Source organism: Nicrophorus vespilloides, unplaced genomic scaffold (genome assembly GCF_001412225.1).
Source record: "Nicrophorus vespilloides isolate i.1.1-1 unplaced genomic scaffold, Nicve_v1.0, whole genome shotgun sequence".
Classification (NCBI taxonomy): Eukaryota; Metazoa; Arthropoda; class Insecta; order Coleoptera; family Silphidae; genus Nicrophorus; species Nicrophorus vespilloides.
In genome coordinates, this window is record NW_017098587.1 from 54,995 (window position 1) to 65,769 (window position 10,775).

Below are 10,775 nucleotides of genomic sequence, written 5' to 3' on the forward strand. Positions count from 1 at the left end.
AAAAAAAAAGCAAGATGGGGCGTGTGATCCGGGCAAGAGGAGAATCAAATGAGAATCCCCCCAAGCGACCGCCGCCCGACTCGGATTTTACTCACCGTCATATCGCTCAGCCTGTTCGGCCAATTTTGCCTTGTACACGTTATCCTCACGTTCCGACATAGCTCCGGTTCTTCGTGTTTTCTCTTCAAGTCTTCTGGAAAACCAAAAAAAACTACTCGCGCAACAAAAACGTTCCTCTACGGGGCCTACAGCCACACACGAAAAACACCGACGACGCCGAAAAAAGGAACCTCAGCCTCTTTCTCTCGGTGCTGCCTTCTGTGCTCGCTTGCGGGACTGACTCTTAGCTGCCGCTCTTCGCTTATTCTTACTATCTCTCTCACTCTTTACGCCTATCTATATCAGTCGTTCTCCGTCTACACTGCCGTTTCTTTTCTCTTCGAATTTGCTTGTGTGTTCAGAGCCTTTTTTCTTCCTCGCAACGCTTTTGTACTTTCTTTGCACCAAGCACACAAACGATGACTGAGAGACAAATATGGCCGCGACTGTCTCCTCTCTCTCCTCACACCGGAACGCACTTCCACAAAATGGTAGAAGGGGCAAGAACCGACTGCTGCGCTTGACACGGCCCAACCATCAACCAAAATCGGCTACGTCAACATGACGTCAGCGCACGCATGCGCACCACCGTTCCTGTTCTTTCGATTGCTTTATTTTATCCTCCTTCGTCCTACGTCCTTCCTTCAATTCTACTCCTCTTCGTTGGTTAACGACAACAATCCGCCGATATTTTTCACACCCCGACAGCACTTTATATTTCGATCGCTTTTCCACTGAGGCGTTTTTACAAAAAAAGCTAGCCGTCACCAAATGCAAACACACAAATTTTGTTTTCTCTTTTGTTTTTCCACAGCTAATTGCAATAATGCAGATTATTAAAAATTGCGTTTTTTTTAAAACCGATTTACAAATATATAAAATGAAAATCTCTTTTATTCAAAAGCCGCACGTCTTAACAATCTAATTTTTGTATATAACATCAAAGTTATTCACAATCCAATTTGAATCACTTGCCAACCGCTCAAAAGAATATATTTTTTCTTCAAGTTCAATTTGTTTGAAATAAAATAAGAAAATCACTTTACGATTGGCATATCATTTTTTATGTTATGTAATGCAACTTTTTCTTAAAAATAACATTGCAAATTCATTGTTTTATTTAGTAGATAAATATCATCCTATTATTGAAACAATATAATTGAATATACATGTTGGAAGTATTTCTAAATTATTTTTATTAATCTGATTAGTCATCGAAATGCTCTTTGCACGATAATATATACAGGGTGGGCCATATGACGTGGCCACCCCAAATATCCCCATAACGATTATAGTTACAAGAGAAATTCCATGGGGTAAGTTGTCGGCTTTTGAAGGGCCTACACAACTAATACATTTCCTAAAGGTCATATGTATTGTAATAAAGAATAATATTTATTTTATAAATAGAATTATATACATTTCATGACATTGTAGCTTACACCTTGTCACGATGAATGATTTTCAAAAATTAAATTGTATATATAAAAAAAAAACAGAAAATTAATGATGATATGTGTGGAAATATTATATTTAATACAAATTTATTTGTATCATGTAAAAGAATAGTTTGTTTTTGTAGTTTTGAATCTTAGAAATTCTGACATAAAATAATAAAAATGAAATACATACATTAATATGTAATAATATAATTAATATGTAAGATCAACTGCTACAATTAAAATATTAATTTTTTTTTCTCACAACTTTAGTTAACTTTTTTTTCAATAATTTTATACAAATATTTATTTAATAGACTAAAATTTTGAGATTTGTTTTTGTAAGGTAGTGTAATTTTCAATATGCAGTAAAATATATGTTGAAATCAATATATTTGTATAATATTCTCCATTCCTTATGTATGTTTATGATTAGAATATTTGAAGATAAATTTTAATCAATTAACAATAGTAATTACTTGTTGTTAAATAATCATAAATTCGTCATATTTCTATAAGTAAATCATGATGTGTTCCTTTATATAATATAGGAATAATCAAATCTACTTTAATATTTTTAGTACTAAATATGTATAAATTACCTATTTGCTTAGATAAATTTATCTGAAGATTAGATTTCGTTTCTAAACTAGATTAAAATTGAAACATAAGTATATAAATTTGCAGTCATAAATATCAACAGGAAAATACGACTATACAATTAATAGAATATAAAACAGGAAAATTGACAGATTTTTCCGAATGAATACGAAAAGTTGGAGTTTTTATTTTGTAACTTATTATTGCAATAAATATTATTTATTTGGGTTATGTCGGGTTAATTACACATATAAATTTCTTTTGTATCAACAAGTAACATAATTATCGTTGTGATGATAATGTAAAATCAAAACTGTATTTTTTTTTGTTGTTGTAATGGGCGGCGGTATTCCAAATATTTGTATTAAAACGTAAATCAAAGTAAAGATGTTAATTATAAAAACCGCCGCGACAAAAGATGAAACAATTAGCATCTTACGTAAAAGGAAATTGTAATATGATTAAAGAAAGAGAAAAACAACAACAACAACAACATAGAAGTTTCGAAATTAATCGGCAATTTTATTATATTTAGTTTAGTTGAGTAATCTCCAAAGCCCTCATAATCAACACAATTTTTAAAATAAATATGAATGAGAACTTGGATCGGAACATCATCCTCACTACATGTATTAATCGTAATATTATATCTCGCGAAATAAGAAGCATTAGATACAATTAAATTTCATCCTCCAAAGTAGTTTCCTCACTACACGTTTCAATTCACTCGGTATTTCCCAATAAGAATAATTCTCTATTACGTATAATAATAAGTATATAATATTCATACAATATTTACAACAATCAGCCTAGAACATAAAAAAAAAACGAACAGATAAGAGAGTCTACATAAAAAAGAATAAAAATGATTCATATACAGAAAAAGAAGGCATAGTTTTAGTACCTTTTTTTCTTTCTTTCTTCATTCCGTATCCCCCCCGACGGCACATACAAATAAATCATGATCTTAAATATGGTTTATACATTATATTTGTTTTGTGTCAGCGTATCACAAGGTAATTGCAATAATTACAAAATTAATATTGACTGCTTTAGCTCGAAACACTCCATTATAAGAAAACAACAGGGGGAAAGGCAATATTATTTATGTATAATAATAGATCTAAATAGCTAAAATATAAGTTTGGAAGAATTCTTCGGTTTAAAACTTAATCTCGTGTTTGTGTGTGTCAGTGTGTGGTGTGAAACAAATTCAGTAAGGATAACAGAAAGTAAATATAATATATATATATAAAATAAAAGATTTTAGGACAAAAATGCATCTTTCTCTCAGAAAAACGAAGTTTCCTAATAATGATTAAAATATGTCCGGACAGTTGGCCCAATCCTGGTTCTTTTTGGCCGTCCAATAATTGCCCTTATATACATGTACAATTGAATCGTTGTCGTCTTTAACCTGCTTGAACCAGATGGGTTCGTACGGAGGGTATGCTTCACCTAAAAATATTAATAAGAATAATTTACTATGCCTACAAACAAATATCTTTGGACTACAAATATATACATTAACTGCTGGTTCTTCAACCATATTGTATGAAAACCAATAATAGAATAATGTAAGTCGAATATAACATGAAAATTGTACATGTCTGTGATCAGAAATAACAAATCAATGATTCATTTACTAAATGAAAAACAGTGTAATTAGTTTTATAATTAAGATATTGTAAATGTTATAAAATAAATGAATTAAATTGAAATGTGGAAAACTCACCATCTATAGCAGCTTTCTCTACTTCAGCCTCGCGTCTTCTACGAGCTGCCCGCTGCTTCTCTTCCAATCTGAGCTTCTCCTTGTTAGCATCATCCCACTCTCCGTTCTCCATCAACCTTTGATCTGGCCTCAACCTATAAATAATGAGGAGGAAATAAGCATTCAAAATTTGATTGTATGTACTTGTTGATTAAATTACCTGCTATCAGTTGGAGCAACACCATCCTCAGGTTCATTGAGTTGACTAGCCAACAGTGTAAAACCGTAGTACTTTTCTGCTTCCTTATCGGGCATATTTCGTTTCCAGGCTAGAGCCGGCGCTCCGGTTTCGTAAACAGAATTATTATTACTACCGCTAACAGGTTTAGTAACCTGAGAAACATCTACTCTGTCATCCCAGGTGCCATTGATAATCCATTTCACGGTATCCGAAGTGTCCATGACTGCTCCCTTTACTCGCCTTTGCGAATCTTTACTGAAGTATGAGTAGGGTACATACTTTAGATGGCACGTAATTCCTTCGGCGGCATCCTTTCCGACAATATCCATGTCGCCGTGCTGGTCGACCCAGAGTTTTCCAACGATGATGTTGTGCACGGTCGTTGTCACCTTTCGCCACGAGAATTTGTTGCCGTTGGCGAACTCCACAGTAGCCGTTCCTAGTGGAACCACTTGCAGATACTTTCCACGGAACTTCGATGTCATCGTGAACTCTTGCCAGCAAATCCATCCGCGGCCCTCGCAATGTTGTGCAACCATCGGAGGATGATGGGACACCTGCTCAGACACAAGCTTCCATCCCAAATCATCACTTCTATCGAATTCAAATGTTTCACCTACAAAATTACAATTAGCATTAATTCTAAGAAAATTTTATTTAATTTTAAGATAATTATTTTAAGATAATTACTGCAATCATTTTACATCATTAAATAAAATGATAACTTTGTAATTATATAAAATTAATTAATGACTTCTGATTAACGTGAAATATACAATTAAAAAATGAGTCGCAATAAATGTCTTAACGGAAATTTTAAAATGAACATTGAATAACTCACCTAAAAGAGGATTGAACGGTTTTCCTGTACGTGAACTAGTGGTAGAGTATGAGGAAATAGTAAATGCAGCAACATAAGCCAGTTGCTCGCAAACATCCGTGCAGCTAATTTAAAAATAAGGAAGCAATCATTAGATAACAATAGTAGTCATGAGAGATAAAATGCTTCTTTTTTACATAATGGATTGTATTATAGAAAGTGGACAATTTAGTTTTCGGTGTCTGCATCACTAATAACCGATTTGATTTTCATCAAAGCAAATGACAAAATGTAATAGGATTTACGATATATTATTAATACCGAATCGTTCAGCTTCCTAAAAGTTATAGTTTGATGATAAATTAAAAAAAAATCAATAATTTGATTTTCTTTTGTACTTTTCCCATTTTTTAGTAATGATTTGAAAGAGAGAATGTAAATAATAGTCTAGTTCAGTGATTCTCAAAGTGGGAGTCGCGAATAATATTTGGGACATGATGTTTTCTGTACATACTCATTCTTCGGTGGGTCCTTCAATTTGTGCAAAAGGGAGTCACAGACTAAAAAGTTTGAGAACCACTGATCTAGTTAATAAACTTGAAAAGAAATAACTGAAACATACGTAGCAGCTTTATCCAGGATGTCGGCATATTCGAAGTCCTCGGCTAGACGCTGTAACATGGATAGGGGTTCGCTGAAGTTGACAGGCATCGGGATCTTGGACAGATCTTTTCCGATGCAGTTCTTTACGATGCTCCATAGATTTAGTGGGTAGTTGGGCTTTTCAGGAACTGTAGTGCGTCTGCTGCGGGCGCCACCCCCCCTCAGACCCACCCTTGAAGTTGAAGCAGCCACTTCGCCAAACTCACCGTCCTCGAATTTGTCTTCTTTTCCGTCCCCTGAGGCTACCCGTTTCTCGTGCAAATTCGATGTACGGACTACGACCTATAATAAAATGTATGAATGAACAACAACAAAATACAGGAAATCAGTTTCATGATAAGCAAATAAGTTATCTTCTTGCCACAACATGTATAAAATGCCCCACCACATCATAAATATAATACAAAAAAATAAAAAACACTCACTTGATGAGTTTCTTGTGTAGTATCATCAGTCTCAGAAGAACTATCTGAACTGTGGCGCCGATGGCCTGAAGCCCCAGTAGGAATGTTCAGAGTAAACTGTTGCTGTTCAGTGCTTGAATAACCATCGGCGACAGCATCATAAAACTCATTCTCATCCTCCTCTTCTTCACTTGCACTCACTGGACCATCTGAAAGAAAGAAATAACTGAAGTGAATCTCTCACTCAAAAACTATGCACAACTTGAAGCAACAACATACAAGATTACTGAAGAATTTTCTAGATCAACATGTATTTTCTGTCACTATTCAATTTCATTAAAATTTAATTAAGTAAAGTGTACACAATAAAATTTAGCTCTTCAACATAATTTTTGCCAAAGTGTCAGGTGAATTTAAGGTTATAAATGTCATTTGAATTCCTCCTCCGCGATGGTGTCAACAATTCTAATCGGCAACAATAAAGTAGGTCAAACTCAATGCAATACGAACTACTTTTGCACTTCAACATAATCAATACCACAAAATAATTAAATGTTAGTAAATAATTCGTGAGAAGTTATGTATTATTATAACAAAACAAAAAATATGTAACTATATTATTAATTGATTTTATATATTTGCTAATAGTTTGAATAATTAAAAAATCTTTGTTTCAAACAATAAAGTTATTATGAATAAACAGAAATATTTTGATGTTATATAAAATAACATGATTAATTAAATTGCGTATACAAAAATGATAAAAATATACGGCGGGCAATTATTAAAAATATCCGCGACTAAAAAAAGTTAAAAATAGAAATCAAATCACCGATATCTTTTAACACCACGAAGTATTCCTTTTCAACTGCAAATTGTTTTTGGATGTAAATCACTACAGCAAACAACATCCAAACGATTTATACTTTAGCATTATATTTCTAGAAGTCTGCAATGAATTTTGTAATAAGAGACACCTAATGTTTGTTAAATATCAAACATTCTATGACGCGAGAGAGCGTATTATAAATATAAATCGATACTTATTTTCAAATTAATTTCGGATCTTGGAACCCGTGACAATAGTATCGGTATTTATAGGTATTGCATTATAATTAAACTAATGAATAGTATGCAACTCAATTAACGCGTATTAAAGTTTGCTTATGAAGTTTTTTTTATAAAAATAACAAACTTACTTGGTCTCTTGGCGTTTGCGGCCGCTGCCTGTTCCAATTTTGAATGTTGCTGAGCCAATGTTTCTACCATCTCCTGCAGTCTCTGCCTCTGTTCGCGTTCGTGTTGCAAAAGTCTGGTCCATTTATGACCATGTGTTTGAGCAGTGGATAGATATTCTGAACAAGCCTATAAGAATATTTACATTGTGCATAAGTTAATTATCTTAAGATTTTCCGTAGATATATTTACGTTAATCATTGCGTTGCTGGCGATACGGAACAATGTTGCCCTTTCACTGACGGCTTTGGATTTTCCTTGTGCGGACTCTTGGTCCACATTCATTTCCAACTCTCCTAAAGCCCTTTGAAGGGCAGCTCCATGCTTTCCAATCAGATCTGAGCAGGTTTGCAAATCCTCCAAACGACTTTGCAATTCCCTGACAATGCTGGACCATTCTTCTGGTGAACCAGAAGCAGCATCCTGTTCCTCTTCATCCTCCTCTGATTCCATGTTACGGCTGAGATTGAAAGTATGAAATTAGAAATTAGTTAGAGTATGCTTAGCTGTCAATTATATGTAAACAAAATATTTCCACTTTAAACATCAGTTTCAAGAGGAGATATTGAAGAACTTACATTGCTTTAGCTTTAGCAAGTTCTAATGCTGTGACCCAACATTGCCTCTCCACTTCAGATGCAGCCCTGATATGGAAGGTCTGCGTGCCCCCATTGGAAATGACAAAGGTGCAGGCATCTACCGGATAGATTAATGCACCATGCAGGGAAATACTGCCACGGCAGGTGTGTGTCATCTCGGCTTGGTTCCTGCAAGGTACATGGCATTAGTATATATTTAGGTTAACAATAAACAGATGATAGAAATGCAAAATTAGAATTAGATACTATGCAGGGCTGTTTTGTGAACATTTACACTTACCCATTTCGAAATTTGCGTCGCCTTCTTATTGATAGCGTTGATACGCCGCCGTTGTGTTCAGCCCTGCACAAATATTATAATTCTAACTTGTAACACAAAGAAAAAAAATAGAAAGTGATAGAACTAAATGTAAACATAAAAAATGAAGAATTGTTGTGCTTGTGAATGGATTTCGGAGGGCTGCAAAGACAGTTTCGCAGAACAGGGGGAGCTTTACTATTGGAATTACTCTAACCTGTAGTATGACAGAAGGCCATTCTGGAGGACAAACCACCTTCGTTGGTAACCCTTCAGGTAGTTAGTCCATTTGAAGAGCCAGCCCTTCATGTCAGGGTCATTCTGGCCCCCCAGAGACGAAGAGGCGTTTTGACCCTTCACACTAACCACGTCACTCATGGTGCCCCCGCAGGAACAAAAACAAATAATAATCCCTTGAACGCACTCTCGCACCTCCACGCACACCGCTGGAGAATTTTGATTGGATACCCCCTTCTAGGATAAAATTAAAACAAAAGAAGACACACTTCGAGGGGGGCAAATATTTTTACCAAAAAACTGACACGTCGTCCATTTTGACAGAATCGCGAGAGAACAGCTGACACTGGGTTCGATTGACACAAACATCAAAGGTGATCAACAAGGAAAAAAAAAAACTCAGACGTTCAAAAAGAACTACGATTCATCCATAAGATACAAACATACAATGAATACATACAAAAGAGGATGCGCAACAACTAAATAGCTTAAATCCAATAAGAAATGTATTGAATTCTTCCAAATTACGAGACAACAATTTGAACTACTGCAGTCTGAGACCAGACGAGACGAAAGTCTAGGCGAACTGAGATAAATTTACGAGGAAGGATTCAATCCGTGCACTTATTCAATTGAACAACAACTCGGCAAATGTAGCAATTCGTTATGAATGTACGCGCGAACTTTGCTCACAGCGACATTACGCAACGCGAACAATCGGCGTCTAAGAAGTATTTACTGAAATAAAAAAAATAAATCAGAGGACAATCTAATTTAGCTACAATTTAACCTAATTATAGATACATACTTCAATAACGCATTTATTCTTAGAATTTATTTATTTATGAGCTACAATTATGACTAAAAGTCTATCGACCTAGGTTGTTCCACCCTTAATTTCTGATAAGATTTATTGTAATCTTTGTTTTGCTTTCAATGAATTTACATATGTTTAAAACATATAACAACTTTTACTTTGGCACAGCGATTTGAAGAGACATTAATTTATAACAGAATGTAATAAAATGCAGAAATTATTCAAACTTTAATGTCACTTGCAAACCTTCAGTTAATAAACAACACAGATCGCTGTAGTTGCAAAACGAACATAAAAATTACCTAAAAAAATCTTTCAAAATATCAAACATTAAAGGATTAGAAAGAAAGTCCACATCCACTTAATATAAATATTTATTTATGTTATGCGCTGGGAAATTTAACCGCAGCTTGAAAAAATCTATAATTGAAAACTAAATGTGTTGCTATGAGGATCATTTCGAGTATATTTGTAAAAAAAATACTATTTTTCAAGGATACTTTCATACGTTGTGTACATATACACACACGATAAGCAAATGCGCTGTAGATATAGAAAAAAGTGTAATTATTGGGACATTGATGAATAATGAGTGAGCAGTTTCATAATATGAAACCTTAAAAAATCTTTGCTTCTTTGATGCTGCTTCTTAATATGGTAATAACAATGTAGATGAAGAGTAATTTATTACCTTGTTTTGTATTTACAAGGTAGATTCGATTTCGATGTTTAGATAACTGGAAGATTAAAAAATAAATCTTTATTATAAACTTAATTTTACTTACATAAATCTTTACAATTATTGATTATATTGTGACAGAGAGTAAATAATTACTTACTACTTATCGATGATTATTTGAGACAATAACATCAAATTATTATCGTACAATTCGCAATTATAGAAAATTGTGCGATAGCTAATTTGTTTATACTTTGCTCCATTTTATTCTAAAATTTGTTATGTAAATTGCAGATCTTCAAAATTCTGTTTTTTGTTGTTTCTTGTTCATCTGTTGAAGAATGATTCAAGTGAAACATAGAAATTTTCTAAAAGTTCTTGCTGAAAATCAAAACAGCATTGTATACAGTTATACCTCGATTAACGAATATAAAATTATTTAAATAAACAGTCAACTTATATACAAAATGTAATCACATTTTAAAATACGAGTCTAATGTGGATTGTTTGTGCTTTCTTTTTCTTAATATCACTATCTTAACTATATCACTTGTTCCTAGAAAAAAGTTTTTAATATCATTTATTTCGTCTTAATTTAACACTGAAAAACCATAATCTTCTGTAATCAATAAATTTTAGACATTTTTGAAAAATTTTGATTGAGTTATTGGTATCCAAATTCATTTCTATTTTTTTTTTTGATATTATTTTCATCTTCTAGCAAAACTTCTGACCATATTTCATTCCAAAGGATGTAGTTTCTCCTAAAAGTTTTAACTGAAATAACTTTCTAGTCTAATTCGTTATTAGAAACGTTAACCGAGATAATGATTGTTATTGCCATCATAACAGGAAATAAATATGTTTATTATAGTGTTCACAGGATCTTGGACCGTTAACTTTGGGAGACCTAGGCCAGTGGTTTCTAA

General features: G+C 33.5%; 2 protein-coding genes across 4 annotated transcripts in view; both read right to left on the bottom strand.

Moving 5' to 3' along the window:
- Positions 1-621, bottom strand: part of LOC108562814 (14-3-3 protein epsilon) — a 6,740-nt gene extending 6,119 nt beyond the window's left edge. Inside the window, exon 1 of the mRNA XM_017921277.1 lies at positions 96-621. Coding sequence (XP_017776766.1) covers positions 96-159 — 64 coding nt within the window. The 5' untranslated portion in view covers positions 160-621. The remainder of the gene's footprint in view (positions 1-95) is intronic.
- A 2,656-nt stretch (positions 622-3,277) lies between these two features.
- On the bottom strand, positions 3,278-9,015 carry LOC108562813 (oxysterol-binding protein 1). 3 transcript variants are annotated; one of them, XM_017921273.1, is made up of 12 exons: positions 8,798-9,015; positions 8,331-8,696; positions 8,096-8,158; positions 7,795-7,983; positions 7,409-7,676; positions 7,180-7,345; positions 6,002-6,189; positions 5,536-5,858; positions 4,935-5,038; positions 4,073-4,709; positions 3,874-4,007; positions 3,278-3,596 (listed from the first exon to the last, which is right to left on the bottom strand). In XM_017921273.1, exons 2-12 carry the CDS (start codon positions 8,489-8,491, stop codon positions 3,457-3,459), a joined length of 2,373 nt encoding a protein of 790 aa, XP_017776762.1. In that variant the 5' UTR covers positions 8,492-8,696; positions 8,798-9,015; the 3' UTR covers positions 3,278-3,456. The 3 variants fall into 3 exon arrangements, with proteins under 3 accessions (XP_017776762.1, XP_017776761.1, XP_017776763.1); XM_017921272.1 differs by having other exon boundaries at positions 8,331-9,015; XM_017921274.1 differs by lacking the exon at positions 8,096-8,158 and having other exon boundaries at positions 8,331-9,014.
- Between the last annotated feature and the right edge of the window lie 1,760 nt (positions 9,016-10,775).

What these genes read in the sequence shown, in the direction of transcription:
- LOC108562813 (XM_017921273.1), bottom strand. Translation starts at nt 8,491, where the DNA reads ATGAGTGACGTGGTTAGTGTGAAGGGTCAAAACGCCTCTTCGTCTCTG. An exon ending in ATCCTGGATAAAGCTGCTAC is followed by an intron (nt 5,039 to 5,535) that starts GTATGTTTCAGT and finishes TTTTTAAATTAG; the next exon opens with CTGCACGGATGTTTGCGAGC. An exon ending in ACCGTTCAATCCTCTTTTAG is followed by an intron (nt 4,710 to 4,934) that starts GTGAGTTATTCA and finishes GTAATTTTGTAG; the next exon opens with GTGAAACATTTGAATTCGAT.